General features: G+C 33.0%; 1 protein-coding gene and 2 pseudogenes across 3 annotated transcripts; 2 read left to right on the top strand and 1 right to left on the bottom strand.

Annotated features, from left to right (window-relative positions):
• Nucleotides 1-2,538: 2,538 nt before the first annotated feature.
• LOC148550549 (ras-related protein RABC1 pseudogene) lies at nucleotides 2,539-3,059 on the top strand (annotated as a pseudogene).
• A 10,515-nt stretch (nucleotides 3,060-13,574) lies between these two features.
• LOC107610029 (LOB domain-containing protein 15) lies at nucleotides 13,575-15,529 on the bottom strand. Of its 3 annotated transcripts, none has more exons than XM_088493378.1 (3): nucleotides 15,333-15,529; nucleotides 14,946-15,202; nucleotides 13,575-14,376 (listed from the first exon to the last, which is right to left on the bottom strand). In XM_088493378.1, the coding sequence occupies exons 1-3, from the start codon at nucleotides 15,352-15,354 to the stop codon at nucleotides 13,858-13,860; spliced, it is 798 nt and encodes a 265-aa protein (XP_088349504.1). In that variant the 5' UTR covers nucleotides 15,355-15,529; the 3' UTR covers nucleotides 13,575-13,857. The 3 variants fall into 3 exon arrangements, with proteins under 3 accessions (XP_088349504.1, XP_088349506.1, XP_088349505.1); XM_088493380.1 differs by having other exon boundaries at nucleotides 14,946-15,198; nucleotides 15,333-15,520; XM_088493379.1 differs by having other exon boundaries at nucleotides 14,946-15,193; nucleotides 15,333-15,520.
• A 9,723-nt stretch (nucleotides 15,530-25,252) lies between these two features.
• On the top strand, nucleotides 25,253-26,226 carry LOC148550548 (uncharacterized; annotated as a pseudogene).
• The last annotated feature ends 616 nt before the right edge of the window (nucleotides 26,227-26,842 follow it).

Raw genomic sequence — 26,842 nt, 5'->3', positions numbered from 1 at the left:
GCAAGCATGGAGGATTATCAAAAACTTAGATGCACTCTGGGTCAGAGTTCTCAAAGCAATCTACTTCCCAAACAAGGACTTCTAGAGAGCCCCAAAAAAGAAGCATGTCTCATGGGTTTGGAAAGCTTAATACAGGAAAGAGATTTTCTCAGAAGGAATGGAAAATGGAAAATAGAAAAAGAAAATCAATTAGACATTTGGAAGAATAATTGGATACATGAAATATCAAAACCATTAAGAAAGGAATCTCAGCTGTCAAACAAAGTTTCTGACCTCATCACTACAAAAAAAAATGAAACCAAGAATTAATGGAAGCTATCTTTTCCATGCCTATGAGAAACCTAATCATGCAAACTCCCCTTAGCATCATGGAAAGAGTGGACTCCTTATTATGGCGTTACAAGAAGGATGAAATCCATTAGGTCAAAATAGGATATTATGTTGCAAGAGGAGAGGAAATCAAGGAATCAGATGCAAGCTTGTCCATTGATAAAGATTTGAAGGATCTCTGGAAAGGAATTTGGAAAATGCGCGTTCCTCAAAAGGTTAAAATCTTTTCTTTGGAAAGAATCCCAAAACATCATCCCGGTAAGAGCTAATTTGTGAAAAAAATAGTTCATGATCCTATTTTTCCTCTTTGTTGAAAAGAAGCAGAGACCAGAGAACATGCACGTTGTTGTGCGAATAGACTAGAATGGTGTGGTTGGGGTCTCAAATGCTATGCACCCCCTACAAAGAAAAATGTTTCAACCCTAAAGAGCTGGCTACTGGGTATTCTACAAGACATCAGAAAAGGTCATAAAGAAGGAAGGAAAGCAAGCTAGAGCAAAATCATACATATTATGTGGGCTATTTGGAAATCTAGAAATGATGTTATATTCTCCAAACCCAGGCATAACAATTAAATTTGCAACACACCAAGAATAAAAATTCAAGAAATGCCAACTTCACACAACTCATTTCAGAGAACAAAAAGAGTCATACATATTAAGTGGAAGGCTCCGCCGAGAGAGTGGCTCAAGATTAATATCGATGCAGCTTTTATGTCAGGAGAAAACTCTGAGGCCACAATGGCTATAATCAGAGACAGCAGAGGAAATTTTAGAAGAGGATCTGCAACAAAAGTGAAAGCAATTTCAAGTTTAGAAACATAAGGAATAGCATTAAGGGAAGCAATGATTCTAACTAAGAATATGGAAATTAACAATGTTATCATTGAATTTGATTGCCAACCTTTAGTGGAAGCATTGAAATCGGGAGGGACCCTATGGAAAATAGATCCAATCTTGGAAGACATTCAGAAATTAAATACTGATATACCCTTATGCGATTTCACATGGATACCAAGAAAAGGAAATAGAGTAGCTCACCTGATTACCGAGCTTAAAGAACAAGATCATCTCCTACAGGATCGGAGCTATAACTACGCTCCACAATTGGTAATGTGCTTCAGCAGGAGAAACTGCCTTCATTTTCAGAATTTGCCAACACATCTCGGCAGCCGAACATCCTATTTACACCAATCAGTCCACGTCCAACCCTTCGTCAGCGGTCAGCATTGAGCTTACTTGATCAAATCTGATTTAGATTCGGCCATCACAACCGGCAGAGAGGGGATAACCAGAGGATTCATTCAAGGTAGAAGCTATAAGGGCTGAAATACCTGGAAACCTCAGCGTGTGAAAGTCTCTGTCCCTTCCCGACCAATTCAGCGGTGTGCGTAACCGGCCAGCTTCCCATTGGACACTCCAAAGATTTAGCCATTGATGGAGACTTTGTACGTTCCACGAAGAGGTGCACTGAGATGGGGTTCTTATAGTCTACAGCTTGCGCCACGATCTGCAACCGTCAAAGGGTATCTTCGTCTTCATCTTCGTCTTTGATGGAGAGAGCGAGAAGACAAATAGAAGAAAATAGGAGGAAGGAGGTTGAGAAACAGGTGTAGAGTTGGGTAGTTAAAAAAGTGTTTGAACTTGTTTATTCGAGCGGGGTGAGATCGGGTCTCCAAGTTCTGTTTTGGTGTGGGTTTGAGTCTGTCCGGCCCATACCCCGACCAAATTCGTCCCTGAAAGATCACCGTTTTCCATTTTTCTCCCTGAATGATTTTTTTTAATCAAATTAGTCCCGGAATGATTTATTTTAAATCACGTTTATCCTTCCGTTAATCTCTTCATGCTACCGTTAACAATTTGCTGCCTTGGAACGTGAAGTGGCAATAAAAATTACACCTGCCATGCTGTGTGTGTTGCTGACGAGATATGTTTAGGGTTATGTATCAATTTAGTTCCTAAATATCAAATAAATAAATCCTAATTCCCAACTTTCCATGAACATGAATGCATTACTTGAGTGTTGTTACAGATCCAGCAGCGATTGAAGGAAGAGGAAATCGATTTCGGCGCCATGATGGGAGCGGAAGTGGAGGTCCCGGTGGTGGGTTGCCGTTGCACAATCAGTGGTTGTCTATTATGAAATCATTATTGTTATTACTTTGCATGCCATAGATTTAATTGATTGATTAATTGCAGTTTTGAAAGGATGGATTCGAGTTTGGGGCAGCAGGAATTCGATTATCTGTTCAAATTGTTGATGATCGGAGACTCTGGTGTTGGCAAGAGCAGCCTATTCCCCAATTTTACCTCTGATGATTTTCAAGATCTCTCCCCCACCATTGGTCAGTGTGCTCTCTTCTGCATCTTTGATTATATCACTCATTGTTTCTATTTGTTGTTTGATTTGAAGTTTCCTTCTTCAGGTGTTGATTTTAAGATCAAATATGTCACTATCGGTGGTAAACAGCTCAAGCTTGCCATTTTGTTTGTGACTCTCATGCTTTCCATGTGGGATATTGGTATGCATTCTTTCTATTTGATTTAATGTCTGAGTCACTCTATATATATTCCATTTGTCTATACTTTAACTTTAATAATGCAGCTGGTCAAGAGAGATTCAGAACACTCACAAGCTCTTACTACCAAGGGCACAAGGGATCATTATGGGTAAATTTCTATTCTCTTGAATCACTTGAATTTTCATTGCAACTTAATACAAGAGAATAATAATTCAGTAGATAGAAAGAATGTTTTTTGGTTTCACATATCCCATCCCCCAAGGTGGTTTCACATGTGCAACGGCAACCCACCACCGGGACCTTTACTTTCGCTTTCCATCATAGCGCCGAAATCGATTTTCTCCTCTCTCAACCACTGTTGGATCTGCAACAACACTCAAGCAACAATGCATTCATGTTCATGGGAAGTTGGGAATTAGGGTTTATTTATTTGAGATTTAAGGACTAAATTGATACATAACCCTAAACATATCTCGTCAGCAACGCACACAATATGCCAGGTGTAATTCTTATTGCCACTTCACATTCACTACAACACAAACGGAGAATAGCGGCAGTTTTAAACCGCCGTAAAACACAATACTAGCAGTTCGAAAAACCACCCTGGTTATTGGGGTGGGCATTTGATTTCGCGGCGGTTTCTAGCAACCGTTGGTATAACTGCCGCTGATTCAATATTTTGTAGCAGTTGATTTGGCGGCGGTTTAAAACCGCCGCAATATACAAGTGTCAGGATTGACCTATCTTTACCGGCGGTCAAAAACCGCCACAATTTGGTTAACATGTTTTTAAAAAAAATTGCAGCAATTTGTAAACCGCCGCAATCCTGAATGCAGTTTAAAAAAAATGTATATTACGGAAGTTTATAACCCCCACAATTTTCACAATTATATTAAAAAAATTGGCTTTGTAAAGCTGCTCAATTATATTACTTCTATATCTAGACAAATGCATAAATAAGAACAACTTAAAAATGGATAAAATATCACAAGTAAAGCAAATAACAAATCAAGATAATGATATCTTAAAAACAAAATGTCAGTAGTAAAATACACATTCGAAAATAATGTAAAAATAAAACATAGTTCAATTGACCATAAAGTACAAAAGAGTTACTTGATATGACCAATAAAATTATATAGGTAACGATAACGTGAAGAGATTAACGAAAAGACAAACGTGATTATAAAAAAATTATTCAGGAACTAATTTAATTAAAAAATCATTCCAAAACGAAAATAAAAAATTCGCGATCTTTCAGGGACGAATTTAAATATTAACTCACTGTAATTGTCTAGTTAATGATTCCATGTGAGGTATCATTAATAACATTGAAAATATTGAGCTGTCCTGTCACTAGATAAGGAACACTGCTGAGTAATTAGCTACTGTTACAAATTAAATCCACTAATTTTTAATTAGAACCCAAAGACAATATCCATGTGAATGCTTTAATAGATATGATTCTTTGACGGAAACAGATCTATCCATTCTCCTATATTTTAATGTTGGACAGATCCAAACACCTATGTTTAATAAACCTCTATCTAGGAATCAAACAACCGCATAAGTTATTAGAATAAACTACTCTAACTTTGTTTTATGACAGTCAACCCCACATATTAGAGATAGTCAACCCCACATAAATGCGATATCAGTTTGAAATTTGTTTTATGAATATTGTCATCGATATGGCATGATTTACACTAAGTCACTCCCAACTAGTTTGAATTGCGTGTTATAAAATTTATCTCTTCCTTTAATTTCTCAGGTTGAATAATATAGTAACAGCCAAATGGCAATGTTGTAGTTACGATTAGTCGTATTATATAAAAATATGAAACCAATTTGGTTTGGTCGAGTGATCAACTTGCTCGTTCGTTTAAATAAGTATTGTGGGTTCGAATTTTGTTTTGTATATGCAACAATTCATTAGCCAGTGGCAGACTCTTAAATAAAATTCAGATCCACGACGGATTAGTCTTTAACCTGTCGGATTGAGGGATACCATAAACCAAAAAAAAATATAAAAATGTGAATTCGGCTATTATTATATTAATATGTGAGAATTATTTTAATTTAGTAGTAATCTTCTGTATACATTTAAAATAAAATAATCGATATATCAAAATGATCATCATATAAGCTTTTTCAACAAAAAATAATGAAAGTAATAATATAGCAACTAACAAATAAAACGCAAACGATCTTTCATTATTAATAGGTCTTAATACTTAATAAACATATGAAAGATGATGCCTTGTTAGAAAGAGATGAAGTTTCTAAAGTTTGAATATTATGTGAGTGTTTTAGGTCATAGTAAATTGAAAAATCACTAATGGCCATGTTGAGCCAAAGATGCGAATATTTCAAGCAACGGTGACAAATTCAAGTTCTATCAATGCGCATATATTTCGTATAAACCCTAAGTTACCACACACAATGAAATAGATGGGAGAATAAATTTTTATTTTTTAATTAATTTTTAGTACAGTTCCTAGATAGACCTATTAATTATTTCACAAAACTTAGGTTGAGTTTCACACGTCAAGGAATCGAATGCTTCGTAGAATTCGAGATTATATTGGTGGAAACATTGACTTTTGGACTCTCAATACTTTTATTTGGCTTGAATAGAACAACCTTACAATGCAAGAAAAACTAACGATGATGAGACAATCATTATTTTTTATTCTTTATTTGACGTTCATCAACAAAAGTTCTCATGTAGCTATTGGGTCATGCATTTGCAAACCTTGAATATACCTAGCTAAGCTATGGCAACAATTCTATATGTGTCAAAACAAAATAAAATTGACGAGTAATATATTTATATTAAATGATAAATAAAATACTATACGAGTAATATCGCATAAAAAGTGAGTTGATAAAATACTATGTTGATACAAAATATTTAAAAAAATAATTTTTTTAGATGTCTAAAAATATAATACTCTCTTTTCTTTATTTATAATTAAAATAATATATATTTTAATTCATTTAACCAAAATACTCATCAATAATAATAATAATAATATATATATATAGTCTCGTTATATATTTAAGTTTTTTTTTATAATCAAATTTAATTAAATTAGTCTAAACACAACAAAAATCAATTTTATTAATGAGAACGTGTCTATACACTTCAACTCTCTACTAACGTAAACGTTTATATTTTACGTTCTTCCTTCTTCTTCTTCTTTGCTTGTTTCCACCTCATCGTCATTCCCATAGTTAGGGGTGTTCAACACTGATCCAAATCGAATAAAACTGACTAATAGAACCAAAAAACCAAAAACCAAACAAATCGAAAATTAAAAAACTGAAAAATTGACATTCTATTTTTTTTTCAGCGGTTCAATCCAGTTTTCAATTCTAGTAGGAAAAATCCTAACCGAACTAAACCAAACTAGAATTCTTAAAAATCCTAAATAAACCAACCCCCAAGCCCAAACGAGGATCACCCAACCTAGCCGCTACTATAACCCTAACACAGTAATGCTCTCCACTCTCCGCTCCACTCTTGAATCCTTCCGCCCAAATTAAAACTTCTCCTCCCACACTCCACAACGCTATCGTTCTCTCAGCCCCTAACACCGCTGAATAGCACCGTCACGGAGGCGCGTTCGTTTCTCTTTCTCCCTCGTCGCGCTTCCCTCTTCTCGGCATAGCCCCCTTCCTCACTTCCTCCCTCTTACCCACGCCACACACCATTTCTCTCACTCTCACTCATGTCCAAATCACAAAAACTGATTTGTGCTCTTTCACTCAAGATCACGGTCTCACAGGTGCACTCTCCTCTTTTTGTCACAGACTCACAATCGTCTACTCCTCTTTGTCGACAACGTTCAGTCGTCCAGTTGATGTCTTCTCAAATTGCGGCACCTTCTTCTTTTTCTTCTTCTTTTGCAGTTCGTAGTGTCTTCGTCGTCATAGTTCGCAGCTCTTCGTCTTTGCATCTCTATGATTTACAATTTTAAATTATTTTTGGATTTGACATTTGTTATTAGTTTTATGTTTTGGTTCTGATCTAATAGTTTTATATTTTTTATTGTTGGTTGTGATTCTTTGTTCTTGGTCATGAGTTTTTGTATAGAATTTTAGATCTGATTATTTCTTTTTTATTCTGATTATATGTTCTATTTTGATTTTTTATTATAATTTTCTTATGATTATTTGTTTTAGATTCTTCTTTTTTATTTAGGATTTTGATTCTGTTTTGATTTTTTTTCCTGTTCTAATATTTGATTTTAGTACACTAGATATTATTAGAACAGTATATTTTTTGCATTGAAAAACAGAAAAAACCGAACCAAAACAAAACCGATTTTAATGGATTTAGTTTGATTGGTCTTGATAAAAAAAAACAAACCAAATCGAATCAAAAAATTAATATAAAATTGGATTGGATGACTTTTTTTTTAAATAATGGAACCAAACTGCATCACGAACACCCAACTGATTTACGAAACCCGAACTGGGTCATGCTTAATTTTTTTTTTTAAAATTTTGGAAACGACGTCATTTTCCTTCATCAAAAGTTCAAACGCTTTTGCCCTGACCCTTTCCACCTTCATCTCGTCCCTTTCTCCCTGAGGCCTAAGCTCGAGCTCTCTCATCTCCCTCACTGTGGCTCATTGGCTCTCACACTCAAGCTCTCTTCCTCTCTCATCTATGGTCTTCCCTCAAGCTCATCGTTAGTCTCTGTGTCGTCAATCGTCATCGTCTCGCATTGGGTCACATCGCGCGCCTTCCCTGCGCTCGTCGTCGCCGACGGCAGAAACAACAGATCTTGGGACTGGTCGTCTTCGTTGTTCTCTATCTCGTCACCGTCTCATCACCATCTCGCACTCAATCGTGCACCTTCCTTGTGATGTCATCACCAGAGGCAGAAGCAGCAGGACCAGAGGCTAGTTGTCATTGTCGTTTTCTTGCTTCGAGTCTCGCTGCCAACTTACTCACTGTCGTCAGCTTCCTTCGCGCAACGAGAATCGATTTGGTGAGTTATAACAAATTTCTCTTCTCTTTTGGTTTCAGTTTTGTTGCTGTAATTCATCACTACACTTTAATTTTGTTGCTGAAAATATCACTAAATTAGTTTTTTGTTTTTGCTGAAAATCATCACTGACATGAATTTGTTACCTTGAATAACTTGTTGCTGAAAATATTACTGAGCTAGTTTTTTGTTGTTGAAAATCATCACTAAGTTGAATTTATTAGTGATTGAACCTTGAATTTGTTTTTTTCTTCCTGAATAATCACTTAATTAAATTTTTGTTAGTGATTGAAGCTTGAATTTATTAAAGATTAAATTTTAAATTTGTTGCTAAAAATAATTAGAGTTGAATTTGTTACTAATTATCATCACTAAATCTTAAACTTGTTGCTGAGTTATTGAAAGAATTACTTAGCTTTTTTTTTTTGAAAATTATCATTGAGTTGAATGTGTTGTTGAAAATTGTTTTGAAAATGTTTTTATCACAAATACCATTAGTAACCAATTGTGTTATCTTTTCTTCTCTCTTATTCATTTAAATTGAGAAAGTATTTTGTATTAGTTATTATTTTTTTTGCATCATCAATTATATCTAAGATTTGATACTTAATTTTTACTAATATATTTGTGACGAGATACATTTTAACTTTTAATTTTATTTTTATAATTTTGTATTTTTATTTAGTTATGATTGGATCAATAAGATGAATCAGTGACCCACAGGTTGAACCAATGACCAGTGACCCAGTTGTATGATCAGGTGAATTATCAGTTCGGTTCTGATAACTATGGTCGTTTTTTATCGCTACGACTGTTGCGTGTGTTTTTTTTCTTTTCCTCATCCTCTTCCTAGTGATTTTGTAACATTATGTATTTTTCTTCTTTTGTATTTAATTTTTTTTTGTTTTTATTCTTGTTAAGAAGGTAAAACAAGAAGAATTATGCGAATGTTAAACGAGAAGGACAAGATGACCAAGAAAAGAAGAAGAATATAATGATAACGAAGAAGACGAAGAGAAAGAATTTTGAATTGTGCAGAATTTATCAGAAAATATTATCGAAACTTTTTAACTGTGACACATAAAGATTTTAAATTTTGATACTAAAATTTTTTAACTATAATACATATTTTTGTTAAGAGGGTAAAATAAGAATTACAAAAAATAAAATATTAAAAATTAACTAAAGTGTATTACAATAATAATAAATTTATACTTTATATTATTATTATTATTATTATTAAATCGACTAAATAATTATAACAAATTTATATATTTAATTATAATAATTATTGATTGATATTTTGGTTAAATAAACTAAAGTGTATGCTATTTTAATTTTACAAAAAGAAGTGTATATTTTATAAATAAAAAATATTATTTAAATATCTCATTAAAAAAAGTGTCATTTTCTCAAATATATATTTACTTAACATTACTCGCTAATATGTATGTGTCATGGATCTGCAATATCTGTTAGTATGTCTCTTTTGGGCGCTCTTCATAGAATAACTGTATCTTATATCATGGAGTGCACGTATCTAATTTCTTCGGGGATAAAATTATTACTAATTTTGCAACTATATGTGCCTAAATTTCACACGTTTTGATAGGGAAAGGTGCATGTATGCAAATCATTATTATCGCGGCATTTTGTCCATCGCAATATATTTTCTAATTTTTATTTAAGTTTCAATGTAATATACGGCCTACTTCCACTTTCACAAGCTTTACTCAATGATGAAGAACGTGACTCAAAACAAACTGAATATTTTTTTTTTCACATTTTTTAAATAATATGCAAATTGATACTAAAAGAACTATATAAAATAGGGAAATTGACTTTACTTCAATTATTTAAGTATGCATAATGAGTTTATGATAATTTAATTAAGGTGAATGCTACCCAATCTCCTCTAAAATAACATGTAAGTTACTTTTCATTATGTGTCACATTGTAATTGGTCTTTATCTTAACCATAATTGGGTTATTTTATAATTTATTATTCTTAAAATATCAAAGCTCCACTCCCTTTAATTGAAGCACATTCCTCTCCTCCATTTTTTATTCATCACTTCATCACCTAAATTCGGTCCTTCCAAGCACTATCGCGTTTCGTGACAAGAAGCGCCAACGTCATCGTCATATACTGCCCTCCCACACAACCTCTCTTTCTTTAGTGCATAATCCCTTAGTCACGTCGTTGAATTCCATCGCCCATAACTTGTCCTTCCCAGTATAGCCAGCGCCTCTTTTTGCCATGGATCACTGCTTATCCACATAATTAATGGTTAATTTTGGTTGTTAAATTTTTTTATTAAAAAAATATATCTTTATTTAATTACGTGATGGAACATATATTTATATGTAAAATATAATATAATAAAATAAATCTATTCAAAGTATTTAAAAGTATAATTAAAATTATGAACATACAAATATAATAATAAAATTTGTACTCCAAACAAATAAACATATTTTTTTATCATACATATATTATTTAAAAAATAAATATATTATTAAAATTAATAACAGAAATTTAAAATGATAAAATTTAACTTTCTTATCGTATTTTTTATAGTATTTTTATTTTTTAATTTTTAATTTATTAGTATTTTATTATTTAATTAATAATTAAACAAATTATTTTTATGAAAAATTATTTTTTGTATTATATTAGAGAAGAGACCAATATAGCAGTTTAAAAAATAAATTGTATAAATATTTAAGAGATAAATATGAAATACATACCTAAAATAAATAAAACAGACAAAATAGGAGTACTCTTGTGAAATGGAGAATTATTTTTGTCTGTTTTATTTATTTTAGGCATGTATTTCATATTTATCTCTTAAATATCTATCTATATAATTTACTTTTGTATTTAAAAATTTTAATATTATCTATTTTTATTTAAAAATTATTTTTACATTATTTTTTAAACTGTTATATTGGTCTCTTCTTTAAAATAATACAAAAAATAATTTATCATAAAGATAATTTATTTAATCATTAATTAAATAATAAAGTACGAATAAATTAAAAATTAAAAGAATAAAAATACTATAAAAAAATTTGTAAGAAAGTTAGATTTTATCATTTTAAACTTGTGTTATTAATTTTAACAATTTATTATTTTTTAAAATAATTTATGTACGATAAAAAATATGTTTTTTTATTTTAATTATACTTTTAAGTACTCTAAATAGAGTTATGATATTATATTTTACATATGAATATATGTTCTATCGTGTAATTAAATAAAGATTTATTTTAATAAAAAAATTTAATAGCCAAACTAAACATTACTTAAGTATGTATTTCATATTTATCTCTTAAATATTTATACAATTTATTTTTTAAACTGTTATATTGGTCTATTCTCTAATATAATATAAAAAATAAATTTTCATACAAATAATTTGTTTAATTATTAATTAAATAATAAAGTACTAATAAATTAAAAAATAAAAAAAAAATACTATAAAAAAATACAGTAAAAAAAATTGAATTTTATCATTTTAAATTTCTATTTTTAATTTTAATAATATATTTATTTTTAAATAATATATGTATGATAAAAAAATATGTTTATTTGTTTGGAGTACAAATTTTATTATTATATTTGTATGTTCATGATTTTAATTATACTTTTAAATACTTTGAATAGATTTATTTTATTATATTATATTTTACATATAAATATATGTTCCATCACGTAATTAAATAAAGATATGTTTTTTTAATAAAAAAATTTAATAACCAAATTAACCATTAATTAACCAAATTAAGTAGTGATCCACAGCAAAAAGAGGCGCTGGCTATACTGGGAAGAGAGGTTGTGTGGAAGGGCATGGCGATGACGTTGGCTTGGAAGGACCAAATCTAAGTGATGAAGTGATAAACAAAGAATGGATGACTGGAATGTACTTCAATTAACGGAAGTAGAGTTTTGATATTTTAAGAATAATAAATTATAAAATAACTCAACTATGGTTAAGATAAGGACCAATTACAATGTGACACATAATAAAGGATAACTTACATATTATTTTAGAGAGGGTTGGGTAGCATTCATCTTTAATTAATAGTTGCAATGTAGTTAGATCTATACCCATGGCAACAAGCATCAAAGCTAAGAACTATTCCGATCCTATAAATTTCTACTTCACATGGAAATAGGGACTTCATCACCAGAAGCATAGACTCATTTTATGTGTAATTATAATAAGTCAAATGGAGATATTTCTTCCACGTGCAAATTATTATTATTATTATTATTCAAGAGTCCCCACTCCCTACAGCTTCATGTGATATGTATTCACCTCCTACTCTATATAAAACATTGCTGTGACTATTAATTACACTAATTCAATTTCTTTGAAAGATTTGATGAAATCTATGGTGATGCATTTTTTATATATTTTCGTTACATTAATAATGTCCACTAAACTTCCTCGTAGGTGAAGTTAGTGTTATGGTCATAGAAATGTTTGGTATTATTAATTAAACCTTGAGAATATATATATAAATTCAGCCAACTAATGTAAAAATCAGCCAACAAATAAAAAATAATATAAAAAAAAAACATACATAAAACTAAAAAAATCCAAAACTCAAATAAAAAAAATATTAGAACATGAAATAAAATAAAACTAATTTAAAATTTAAAATTTGATATTTAAAATTTAATTAAAATTCAAAATTTAAAATTTAGAATGATGACAACATAGGAATGGAGCCTCTCACAAAGAAAGGGGGCAATGATCCCTCCTAAATCTCAAATTTTTTTCATAAATTATATATAAATTTTAATTTAGTTCCCTTAAAATATTTATTTTACTCTCATTTATATTATGAAACTAAATTTTGGTTCCTTCCTAAAATTGAATCTAGCTCAGTCCCTTACCATTGAACTCAGAACTATGATGGAAGTCAACAGCGACGGTGGTGGTGGGTGGCTAATAATTGTGGGCAAAAAATATGTACTGAGGAGAGGGAAAAAAATGAAAAAGGATAAAAAGATAATTAAAAAAAATTAATAAATGAATTTATTTATTTATGGAATAAAATTGGGTGATAGAGTATTAAGTTCATAATTAGATTGATATAAAAATCGAAAGCTATTGAATTAAGTTGACCTGAGTTTTATGGAATCATATATATATATATTGAAAATGTTTGGTAGACAAAGAAAATCAGCCAAAAACAGTCATAACTTGCTTTATTTAGCCTTCATTAATTGTTGCGACAATTAATAAATATTAAATAAGGCAAGTTTTGGCTGTTTTTTTTGTAATAAAAATCTCCTTATTAATAATTTATGATTATGCAGTTTCCCTTCTCAATATGTAGATTATTGAAGAGTCTAGATTATTACAGTTTCCCTTCATCAGTTTTATATTTCCTTGAAAAGATTAATAATACCTTCTAATTAAAAGAAAGAAAATAGTATACGCCATGAAAATTATATTGCAATACATGCATGAAATTGATAAAAAGGTAAGGGACGTAATCTATATGCTAATTAACTGTCCCTACACTCCGAATGCATTATTTTTACATAATTGAAAATGTATAAAATGTAAAATACTTTTACATTTATATCTAATTATGTTAAATAAAATAACTATTTTTCATATTAATGACGTAAATAATCATGAACAAGTATAATTGAACAACTATTTTGTAGTCATTAAACTCATCATAATATATATGCGGATATGAAAAGAAATATAAAGAATACTACTACAAGTTGAGAGTATCGCACTAGGGACTAACAATAATAATGAATGTGGATTTCCCTTCCCCATAATTGAAGCTCTCTCAACCAACCAAAACAGGAGAGAAGACCAAATTAAAATATAAGGCCAAGACTCAAGCTAAGAGACATACAATAGTTGGAATTAGGAGCATGGTTGTTCAATTTCCCCACACAAAATAATGAATATTTTAATTAAAAACAAAAAAAAAAACAAAAATTGGACATCATACTAATTAATTATAATTAAGCAAAGTAAGGAACACTTTCACTAGTAATGGATCCATGACTCAATGTGGTTTTAGGTGGAGTGTTGTTGTAAACAGAAGAAGCCGAAGACGAAGACAAAGACGACGAAAGCACAACAGTAGAAGGTGAAGGTAAAGATGGATTTGGCGGCACAGGGCGCAAAGGTGGAGGAAGAGGAGGTTGAGAAATACCTTGTTGTTGTGATGAAGAGTTTGCAGCATTATTATCATTATTATTATTATTGATTATTATTGGTGCTTGATTATTAGATGGAAGATGGTGATGATGATGATGATTCATGGAAATGAGAGTGGCAGTGGCAGTGGCAGCAGCTTCTCTATATTTGTATTTGAGAATCTCAGCCCTAACAGCATTGACTTCAGCTTGCAATGTTTGAATTTGTTGCTGCAAACCTGAAATTGCACCCATGCATCCATAAACTGGATCTCTTAATCTCAAGTTTGCTTCATATACCAAACTGTTTGCTGCATCTGCTCTTTGTCCCTCTCCTACTTCCTACACATATTAAAACCAATTAATGAAAAAAAAAAAAAAAACAAAATATATAGCTAGTTATTACTGGATTTAGTATTATTATTATGAGTAGCATGTAACTGATATATTAATACAATAGATTCCTTTCGGAAGATAAACTTATTTAAAAATAAATAGATAATATATTTTCGTCAAATCTTTTTTATTGCGTTAGATCTGATGGTAATATAATTTATCGTCAAATTTATATATAAAATCTGACAGTAAAATATGTATTTTATAGTGAGTTATGTATAATTTTTTATTTTTATTTTGTGTCTTTAAATCCTTTAATTTTTATTTAGTAAAATAAAAACAACAAAAATCCAACACAAAAAAAATTTTTTGTTATGAAAATTCAAATAAAATATTACAAAATTACTTAACCCAAAAATGTAAATTATTAAATAGAAATATAAAATGTTTAGTTATTATACCTCTAAATGTTCTGTAATCCTAAACAAATTGAATCTTGAAAAGGAAGAAAGTAGTTGAAGAGAGGAGGGAGTATATATGAATAAATTGTGAATAATAATGATTAAGATACCAACCATGAGCATCTTGGAGACATTGCTTGCACCAAAGACTTTATGAACAGCAGCAAACTTTTGAGGCTCATGTGGTGAGAAATAAGGAGAGAAGGGACACTCCTCAGCACACCTTCTTCTAAGAAGCTTGCAAGCAGCACATGGTGTCACTGTGTTTAAGCTTTGCTTCCTCCCCATTATTTCTATTTCACTTTCACTACAACTTGATGTTAATAATTCTCCCTCTATCTTCACCTTCTTTGCTATCTCATCTATTCTTTCTTTTTCCAAAATCACAAAAACCTCATCTTAATAATATACTTTACAACTTTATTAGATACCATTTTATTTGACCATACATAATAATAATAATAATAATAATAATAATAATAATAATAATAATAATTTTACCTGTCTCAGGACATCCAAACATGCTTGTTGATTGTCTTGATCTATGGGGTGGATTGAGATGGGAAAAAAGAAAGGTTTTTGTTTCAGACACAGACACAAAGAAAAGGAAAAGTAGAGCTAAATTAAAAGGAAAGGAAGCACTTAGGGAGAAAAGTAGGTCAATGCTCTTTATAAGAAACAATTAAAAAGAAGGCAATAAACAAAACTTGGAGATCTCACATTACATACACACACATATATATAATATTTATGAATTAAAAAAAATGTTTCTTTAAGATATATTATTTAAATAATAAAAATATTTGATAATCAAAGAAAATCAGCCAAAAACAACCATAGCTTAACTTATTTAACATTCATTAATTATTACGGTAATTAATAAATACTAAATAAGATAAGTTTTGACTGTTCTTTTTTCTCTCTAACATTATCGTTTAAATAAAAAATGTTTCATACACTAATACACTATATATGTTGCCATTATTTACTCTATTATATTTAGATTTTTGGATTTTAGTGTTTAAATTTTTGTTTTCAAATCCTAAATATTCAAATAAAATAAATCAGTCCAAATTGAATAATACAAGCAAGGTAACATACATAGAAGGAGAGGAAAACTATTAATAAAAACAAAAGGATTAGGTCGCATTTGTCATTTAGAAAAAAGATTAAACAGAGCCCTCTAATTATTTGTCAATAACTTGCACACGTGTTAGTCTTTGTGGCAAACTGGCCAATTGACTTTTGAATATAAAACAAGGAAACATCAATGTCAGGCTATTCAGCAGCTGAGTTTTCTAAGAATAATAATATTAATTATTTGGGGGAAATTGCTATGGGCTGAAAAAAGTGGTATCCCTCTCCTTATTGGTTTTGTCTTTATATAATGGTCACAATAATACAATTTCTTCAAGAAGTAGCCAAAGCCATCTATGAGGGACCAATTACAATTAGAAGATTGCTATTCTTAACAATCTATAATTCTATATATATATGGTTATTCCCCCCTTTTTGAAGCAGTTCGTAATGGAGAGGCAGAAGACAAGAAATAATAGATTGTACCTTTATCTTAATTAAATTATGCCTATAGTAAAATCAGTATTTCTTTAATAATATTTTTCCCAATCTTCATATCTTCATCACCCTATTATTATTATTATTATTATTATTATTATTATTATTATTATTATAAAACAGACTTTTTTCAATTAATGATATAGCTAACATGCATGACATACATTCACTTAGAGATATTTTTCGGTTAATTCAGTTCAGTTTAGATAATTGAAACTAATGAAATTTTGTCATTCCAATTATATCTATTTATTCTCATTTTTCGACCTAAATTACAGGCATATTCTACTTTTCCATGGTAAACTCGATAGTAATATTTGGAGAAAAAATAAATTAAATTGGCACGTCTTGTACCATTACGACGGTAACTCTAATTAGTGAAACGCTGCATTTTGGTGTCCCACAATGAGTTATCGTTAGAATTTTTTGACGATAAATCCGACGGTAAAGGGACATAAATTCAAATCACGGATCTTCTTCCCCCTCATCCGAAACCATCACCACCATCCCCCCTCTCTCTCCTTCTAGTGTCGCCGTCATCTGCCGCCACAGCCTGAGACTACCACCGTCAGCACCCCTCTTCGTCACCGTCAGCCCACCGCCGAGCCCTCCCTCTTCTCTTTCTTCCCCTCTCTCTCTCTCTCTCTCTCTCTCTCTCTTCTTCCAGTGTCGTCGTCGGCACCCCCTCTCCGTCGCCGTCAACCCACCACTGATCCCTCCTTCTTCTCCTTCTTCTCTTTTGCTCCTCTCTCCCCACGCCGTCAAACGACCCTCGCCCCCGGTCATCATCTCGCCGCTGCTACCCAGCCTTCGGCGAGTTTTCCATGCTTCGATGACCATCCTTTTGTCACCTATAGCTTCAGCAACCATCGTTCCGCCACCGTTCTGCCGTTCTGCATCCAAGTTTCTTTAAATTCTGTTTTTCTTTCTTCTTCAAATTCTGTTTTGGTTAGGTTGTTTCATTATTCTAATTTTAGTTAGTTACTTTAGTTAGAGTTAATTTTTTATTTTAGTGGATTTTAGGTGGTTAGGATATGTTAGTTTTAGGATTATTAGTTTTTGTTATATTGGTGAAAGTGTTGGAAGAATTTATGGATAATGTTGTTGATTTTGTATTGAATATGCTAAATATGTATGAGTTGATGTTAAAAGACTATTTGTTTTGTTGAACAATTGCTGAAATTTGGTTGAATAGACTTGAAGAAGAGGCTGTCAACTGTTACTTAGTTGCATTGATTGTGCATCTTTGATGTATATACTTGTCAAGTGTTCGTTTATATGCCTCTATGTCTATTGTCTATTTTACATTGCATGTTGTAGCTGTCATGTGATTTAGGATGTTTTATTTTTGCTTGGCATAATTAATTAAATCTATTTGTGATATAGGATTGTAATATGTTGGATATTATTTGCTAATTGAGTTTTGTGTATGTATCTTGTGTGTAACTGTCAAGTTGCTTGATTGAAGTATTTTTCACACTTAGTATCTGATTTAGATCCAATAATGCACATTATGGTTGATATGATTGTATTCTAAGACAGCAGCAGCAACAGAGCACGCGACGACAGTGACCCACATCGACGCGGGCGACGAAGCTTAGTGACGGTGATGCGAACGACTCCACCTCCTCCCTTCTGTTGCGTTTCTCCTCCGTTAGTCTCCTTCTCTTTGTGAACTCTCTCTTCGGCTTCACCCATGGACGACGGCGACGCTGGCTTCCTTCGACGATGACGACGGTGCGGAGAGCAGCAGCGGCGGCAAGCTTCAGCAGTGACGAGGACGATGACGGAGGCCCGTCGCGTTCGGCCTCTCTCTCCTCTTGAACTCTGTGCGTCACTCTCTCTCTCTGTCTTCGGCGATGGCTCAGTGATGGTTGAACGGGATGGATGACGGCAGGACGTGGCAGCAATCGCGCTGGATGCGGTCTCCCTTTCCCTTCCGATCTCTTTCTTCTCCCTTTCTCCTCTCTTACTCTATGTGTGTGTTGGTGTTGTGTGTGTGTGAAGGGGGGAAGAGGGTAGGGTGAGTGGCGATGAGTGTGGGTAGGGATTAGGATAAAATTAGGTTTTGTTTAGTTACGATTAGGGTTTGATTTAGGAATTTTGGGTTAAATTGAAGATTGGTAATTTTAATAAAATTGGGGTATGTTGTATGAGTTTAAAATTTAATTTAATCCCTTAAAATTACTTTAAAAATATTATTTAATTATTAATTTGCTAAGTGAGTTTTAAATCAAGTATTCTAATATAAAATTAGAGATAATATAATTAATTTTCTTTGTATATGAAAATTAAAGTGTAAATTTTAAAATCTCAATTATTTAAACTAAATCATATAAAATTCTTATTATTTTATAACTACTAAACTTTATAATTTAAATATAAAAAAATACTCAATAAAAATTAGATGAAAACTTTAATTTATTTTAAACTCAATTTATCAAAACTTACTTTAATTATCTTTAATAAAATAATTTCTAAGATTAAAGTCTTTAATGAATAAATAAATTGAAATTAGATCATAATAGGACTTTTCAAAAATTATGAATCTTACAGAATGCTCCTCCACCACCGCCCGTCATCTGGCTGAAGATTTGGCCTGATGGCATGCAATCATGAGTTCAATCTTTTAATATTAAGTTTGTTTATCTTATTTGATTATTAATGTGTGATTTGTTATCTGACAGGTTTGCACCAAATTCTAATGTTTGCACACAAGAGAAATTAGAGTCATTAAATTCATGTATGACCACCCGTGACCGACCTACACGCAGATCCCGGTTGAGACCAGAGAATGCTGGTTTTAGAAGTGGGCGGTAAGAACCCAATTTAGTTACAATTAATTTACTGTATTTAAACTATATTTTATTCCAACTAACTAATATTGGTGAATCACTTTTTGCAGTTGAAATTCATATGGAGGCAGAGCATAACGTCATGATCTGGAAGATCTACGACCACTGGACAACCAAACGTTTTCAGCAGATGATGAGCGATGTTTGTCAGGGAAAAGACCACATGACCTCGTAGATCCGGCCAAACATCAAGTGTTACCTAGAGGCTCATTTCAGAGATAATGAGGGGTTCAAGCATTGCTGTCTGACGAACATCGCCAACCGGGCTTCGCGCCAAGTCGTCATGATAGACGGGTGGGTCGACGACTTTCATGAAGACAAAGACGAGACTGGTAAGAACTTTGACATTGTTTTATGTTATAGTAGTTACTTGAATTAGTTAGTAGAGTTTAGGGTATTTAATTTTCTTTTTTATTATCAAGTTATTCAAGTAGTTAGTAGAGTTTAGGGTGTTTAATTTTTAATTTTAGTAGATTTAGGTGGTTAGGATAGGTTAGATTAGGCTCTGACATTGCTGGAAAATGTTAGATTATTTAACTGTTTGCTGATTCCTGCTGCTAAAAGTATTTAGAAAATGCTTGACTGTGAAAATAATGATGTTAATTTGGTTTGGATGGAACCCTTTAAGGGTGGCTAAATCCTAATTTCAAGGGAGACTCTGTCGAAATTTTTATAACATTTTTAGTGAAATAAAAAAAATTAAAATTATGTTTTTATTAAAATTAGATTTCCTGCTTCATACATATTTGTCTGTCATTGTTTAATTTGTTCATTTATTTTATTATTTGGTTGATATATTTATTTGTAGTCTAAGTCGTTAGATCGTAAGGCAAACAAGGAGAGATTTGCTCATGAGCGATTGGCAGCCCATTATGTGAGTTTAAATTTGTAAGATCCAGAACTTTTGAAAAAGGACTATCATGAGCTAATTTCAAATTTAATATTTTGCAGCTTTAATTTCAGAAATTTCTTTATTAAAGATAATTAAAGCAAGTTTCGATTAATTGAATTTGAAATAAATTAAGATTATTATCCAATTTTATAATTATTGAATTATTTTATATTTTTAAATTATAAAGTTGGTAGTTATGAAATAATAAGAATTTTATATGATTTGGACTAAATGATTAATATTTTTAAAATATTAATACTGCTGTTTTGAAAAATAAAGAAATTAATTATATTATTTCTAATTTTTTATTTGAACATTTTATTGAAAATAATTTGTAAAATTGATCAACAAATAGTATTTTATACATTATTATTGTTGGATTAAAATTTACTTCTAATTACTATATTATCCTTATTTTTATTTGAAATTACAAAACTACCCCTAAACCTAATTTTTGCCTAAACCCTAACCCTCCCCCACTCTCTTCAGTGCCGCATCACCCTCATCACTCAACACACACAATTTTTTCCCATACCCACGAAGAAGAACGAAACAGTGAACCACCGCGGAGAAGGGGAGGAGGATAGGAAGAAGATCGCGCCGGCGTGCTGGGCTGCACCGCCGCCATCGCGTCGTCGTCTGACCGAAGGGAGAGAAGAGCGTCACGCCTGCCACGAGCTCGCCATTACCGTGGAGCCATCGCTGTCGAGCCGAGTCCAGAGGAGGGTTCGAGGGAGCAGCTGCCGCACGCGAGCTAGAGGAGCTCGTCCTTGCCGATCTGCTGCCGTTGGAGTCGCGCATAGAGGATGCGCGAGAGGGAGTCACCGTGAAGCTCGCCGCTGCCACTGCTAGGGTTTGTCGCCACCACTTTTGCCGTCGAGCGCGAAGAGAGAGAGAGAGATAGGAGTTTGCACAGCAGAGAGAGAGAGCGCGACAGGGGAAGCCATTGCCGCCTATGTCACCGTCGCCGAGCCTCCTTGCCGTCGCCACAGAAGTCGCCCTCGCCGGTGCCATTGGAGGCGCGAACAGAGGAAGAACACGCACGAGGGAGCTTGCAGAGAGGGTGAGACGCGATGGTGGTGGGTTGTTCCGCCGCCCTTGCTTCCGTCGTCGTCAGAAGTTACCGCCATGGCCGCCGGCCTCCTAGCTGCTGCAGTGGTTTGTGGGCCGCTGTGTATTGTCGCCGGGGAAGTCATTGTGGCTGCTAAAACCACCGCCGAAGCTTTTGGCTGCTTTTGCCACCCGAAACCCCACTGTCGTTGCCGGAAAACTCTGCCGTCACCATCGCCGAAGTCCGGTCGCCGCTGCCGCTTGAGGTGGCTGCCGTGGCCACTGCTAAGCTAGTTCAGAGCCCACCGCTGTTTCGTTTCGCTAGTTCAGTAAGTATTTCTGTTTCGAAAGCCCTACGTTAGTGTTCTGTTCCGTGTAATAAAGTATTTGCGATGTTAATGGTTTTAGGAGTTAGAATCCGAGTTTGCTTGTGGCGTTTGAAGCTGTTTCTGCTTTTGAGAGAGCAAGCGGAGCCGAGGTTTTGGTTGCTATCAATTCGGGTTGAGGCGAAAGGAACTCTGTGAGGCGTTTGGGCTATGGTTTCGCGTATTGAGGTAGGGGCCTTTTCAGAAAAGCTTATTTTATAAATTGGAATTATTATATATGGATATTATGTGGTAAAAATGTATCCCTGAGTGATTGTATAAGTCTTATGTAATGTTGGTTGTCTTGGATGAATATGAATGCTTGGTTGATTCGATTATTATTTGGTTTTGTGAAACGGACGGTTTTGAAGTGTTTCTTTAAAGTCGCTTCTTTAAAGCTTTGAAATCAAGTTTAATCCGTTGGAAATTGATTTGAGTTTGATTTGGTTTTTTTGAAATATGAAAATGGAAATACCCTTTAAAGAGGGTTGCAGAATGGTTTGGTTGGGACCCGGAAAGGGTGGCAAAGTCCAAGTTTTAAGGGAGATGCTGCCAAAATTCCTATAAAATCCGAGTCTTTATTTGAACTGTTATTTGAAAAATTATGAGTTTAATGCCTTTACTATTTTACTTGGAGGATTGCGAATTTAAGACTTTTTATTATCTTTACTTGGATCAATTATGAAAGCGATGAAGTTACGCTTTGAAAAGAATTATTGAAAAGAGAATTATAATTTCTCCTTATTTCCTAAGAAAAATAGTATGTCCTTGGGTGCAAGTCATTCGAAAGAGAATTATGCTTTAAGGCTGTTTTAAAGGTGAAAAGGGTTTATGTTTTTCTTTATTTAACTTAAAGATTGTCACTTGGAGGAGTTTTTGTGACTTTAAAAGAATTTGGGTTTCGATTGACAAATCTCATTTTTTTGACGTTTTAGATAAGCTTTAAAGTATCCTTTGAATTCTGGTTTAGCAAAACAAAAATAATTTTTCAAGCCATTGGAAACGCTTCAGATTTTTATCAAGGGGTTGAAATTGGTTTTGGTTCAAGGGAACGAAATGGTTTTGAAAATGTGGTTGGAGTAAGTGATTACACGACTCGGCTTGGTTTAGATTCTATTTTTATTACTCAAATCGAGAAGCTAAGATTTTAAAGACTTCAAACAAATTTGAGGAAGAGAGTTGTGTTATTCTTCCCTAAAGTCTTGAGACTCTACTGAGAATCTTTTGTTACCAAATCTTATTTTAGAATGAATGATTTTGAATCTCGCGGAAATGGCTTTTGATTTGGTGTGGTTTCTGAAATGTTTGGAAAGATGTTGTGGAGAGTGGCCTTATTTTAAAAGGAGAAATTTATGTTTGAGGAGAAGTGGTTAGCCACCACGTACTCAGTAACCATGTTTTAAAAAGGAGAATTTACGTTTGAGGAAAAGTGGCTTATGAGCCTGAAATGATTTGAGGAATGGAGATTTTAAAGCCAGGGCTAAAAAGAATTAATTTTTTATTTCAAAGTAAAGTGAATTGAGAAAAGTGATTTATGGCTTAAATAATGATTTTATGCTATTGATGATGTTGGATGGTGGAAGTGCTATTATGTTATGAGCCGAAATGGCTGTATATGTTAATGAATTATGGCTGATTCTGGAATATGTTATGAGCCGGAATGGCTGTATATGATAATGAATCATGGCCGACTATGAATCATGAATTTAAGCCGGATGGCTAAGATGAATGTTGATTTATGGCTGAGAATAAATGCATATATGCTGAGTTATTGATATTGTGTTTATTGCACTCCACCTATCTGAGATACGAGTTTTCCTAGGTGAAAGCAGTGGCTAGCCACCACGTGCTCCAGGTGGAGACTCGATACTCTGCTGACCCTATGTCGTAAGTGTGGCCGAACACTGTGAAAGTTCCGGATGAGCTCGCCCCCGTGAATATACACTAGTGAGGGTGTTGGATGTGAATTATGATTTTGATTGTGAATAACTCGAGTTGGGGATGCACGACAGAGAGACAGTCCAATGGTTAGCTACCAGGACTTGTCGGGTTGGCTTAATAACCGACAGATGATATCATCAGCCACTAGGACAGGCATTCATTATATGCATCTATGTGACATTGTTTGGGTCTGCATATTGTACTTGGTTTGCCTTTGTGATTAATTGTGGTTAACTGCTAATTGTTCTACTTGAGGTAATTGTTTGTTTGTGCTTGAACTTTCATACTTGTGTTTGCGACTGGGATTCTGTTGGACTGTGGTGACTGGTTGTTGTTTGGATTGTTTGGGCCTAGGGCCGTGGTTGATTATGAGGTGGGCCGAAAGCCATGTTTGGTTGATATTTCTGGTTTAAAAAAGTATGAAAAACTAATCTGGTTCAGCATAGATAAACCTTTTGAAAGGCTTTTGAATTTTTTTAAGAAATGAACAGTTTCCTTTTTCAGAAAAGATTTCAGATATTTTTTTTATAGTAAACCTTTGCCTTTGAAAAGATGCATAAGGCAGTTATTAATCATTGTAACGATTTTATCTCGTGTATCCTATTAGGCAGTTATTAATCCCGACAGGATTTGGTGCAAGACCGCCTCTGAACCCCACAAGAATTGCCGCTTTAGGCTGGGCTTGTTCTTCGCTAGTGGCCTCCGTTCCACTACGTTGGCGGCTTCCTCTGCCTCTGCCACCAGCTCTGCTGATCTCCAAGAAGTTATCGACCTGAGGGAGGAGGTGTAGAAGCTAACACACGAGCTTCACTAGCAGCAAGAGCAACCTGAGTAGAGGTATTGAGAGATTCTTGAACGCGTTGCCTCCAGCTCGAACCTGACGAAGAAGCTGGAATAGCTCAGTCGTTTGCGACAACAGATGGAGGAGTACAGCTAGCAGATGTGCGTTGGAGATAGCGGCGCTGCTGGTTCCAACAGCGACGCTACTAGTAGGGCACCGACAGCTGTATCTACTCCACCTCCTCAGTAGGAGGACCACGACGACGACGACGATTATCAAAATCTGTAGGGGTTAGGGTTTTATGCATTTTTGTTTGTTTAGGGTACATTACCCTACTTCTATTACATTTTATTGTATTCATACCATTTATTTTTAATAAAATAATTTTTTACTTTATGCTAATTTTAGATTTCTAATAACAATTTTGTTAACAAGAATTTTAATTTGATTTGGTTGTTAGTTGTAGCTAAATAAAATGTGCTAAAATAAAACATAAAAAATAAAAAATTACCAACGGATGTATCAGCAGATTAATCTGATAGTAATTATTAACTCAAGATCGACAATCTATTGAAAATATCAATAGAAAATTTGCTAGTAATTAACTTTCAGACTATTGTGATGAGATGTGGATGACCACGTAGACTAATCTTCTCAATACTGAAGGAATCATTCTCAAGAGAGAATGAATTTAATGAAGGTTGAAAAGTGATGACAATTTCTATGTATAAATAGGAGAAGCATCCATCCGAATAAACACACAACAATTTAATATCTTTGTGTGGGTTTAAACTACAATAATTATAATATCTATAAATATATAGATCACTTTTATTATAGTGAGATAAGAGCATACTTATATTTCTCTATTTTATATTTATCTTCCTTATTTAGTTTACAACACGTTATCAGCACGAGACTCTGATCAAAATTTAGGAAGACTCAGGTAACGAATTTTCATTATGTCGAAACTCTCTCATCTTGAATTTAATGCTCTTGATATATCTGGAAATAATTATTTATCATGGATATTAGATGCTGAAATCCATCTTGATTCAATGGATCTTGGAGATACCATTAAGGCTGAAAATAATGCATCCCAAAAGGATAAAGCCAAAGACATGATTTTCTTTCATCGTCATCTTGATGAAGGATTGAAAAATGAATATCTCACATTGAAAGATCCTGCAGATCTTTGGAAAGACCTTGAAGAAAGGTACAGTCATAAAAAAACGGTGATACTTTCTCAAACCCGATATGAATAGACGCACTTGCGTCTGTAGGATTTTAAATCCATAAATGAATATAATTCTGCAATGTTTCGAATCACCTCACGAATGAAATTATGTGGAAAAAAGATAACTGATCATGATATGTTGGAGAAAACTTTCTCAATCTTCCATGCCTCGAATGTGCTCCTGCAGCAGCAGTATCAAGAAAAAGGGTTTAAAAATATTCTGTGTTGATTTCTTGCCTTATTGTTACTGAACGCAACAACGAGTTGCTCTTAAAGAATCACGAAGCACGCCCAGCTGGCGCCGCCCCATTTCCTGAAGTAAATGCGGCAAATCATTACCCCAGAAGAGGTAAATGGCAAGGTTTTAGTAACAAGAAAAATTATGGAAGGAAAAGAAATTATGTTCAAAAGAGAGGATCTCACCAGAAGTGGGATAAAGAAAGAAATATTAGGCAAAATAAATCAACAGAGGATAAGTGTTTCTGTTGTGGTGGAAAGGGCCATTGGTCACGTACATGTCGTACCCCAAGGCAGCTAGTGGATCTTTACCAAGCATTTTTGAAAAAGGATGACAAAGGAAAGGAAACAAATTTTGTTTCAAATGATGCTAAAAATTTTACCACTCATTATGATGTATCTGATTTCTTTGAGGATCCTGAAGGAAATATTGGTCATTTGATCAATGATGGAATAGTTTAAAATGTGGGATTGTTATGTATCCATGTAAATAAATAATGTAAAGAACTTATTGTTAAGTTTTATTTTTTATGTATTTAAGTTTCAAATGTGATGTATATAAATAATGAAATATTAATGTTTATGAATTTTGAAATCATTAAATGTGTCAAGTTTTAAAATAAAATTTTAGTATATGACATTATGTGCAGTGTTTATTAGAAAAATAATTCCAATCAAGAATTTGATTTGACTGTGCAAGGATTGCTACTCATTTTATTATTATTTATCTTTGAAGAAAATGACAAGAATATATAATGAAGATGTATGCCTTGCGGATAGTGCAAGTTCGCACACTATTATTAAAAGTGATATATATTTTACCCATCTGGTGCCAAAAGAAAAATGTGTTAATATTATTATTGGTTCAGGGAATGTGATAGAAGGTTCTGGAAGAGCTATAATTTTGTTTCCTGGAGGAACAAAATTTATAATAAATAATGCACAATTATCTACCAAGTCTCTGAGAAACTTGTTGAGTTTCAAAGATATTCGCCGAAATGGATATCATATTGAGACAATGAATGAGAGAAATCATGAGTATTTACGTATCACAACTCATGATTCAAATAAGAAAGTT

This window comes from Arachis ipaensis, chromosome B7 (assembly GCF_059453495.1).
Source record: "Arachis ipaensis isolate K30076 ecotype BB chromosome B7, ASM5945349v1, whole genome shotgun sequence".
Lineage (NCBI taxonomy): Eukaryota > Viridiplantae > Streptophyta > Magnoliopsida > Fabales > Fabaceae > Arachis > Arachis ipaensis.
This window is presented reverse-complemented; position numbering and strand designations above follow the sequence as displayed.

Excerpts from the sequence above, each read along its gene's own strand:
- LOC107610029 (XM_088493378.1), bottom strand. The coding sequence starts at position 15,354 with ATGTTTGGATGTCCTGAGACAG. Across the intron at positions 15,203-15,332 it reads GTTTGGATGTCCTGAGACAG|AAAGAATAGATGAGATAGCA; the intron begins GTAAAATTATTA and ends TTTTGGAAAAAG. Across the intron at positions 14,377-14,945 it reads ATGTCTCCAAGATGCTCATG|GAAGTAGGAGAGGGACAAAG; the intron begins GTTGGTATCTTA and ends TAATATGTGTAG.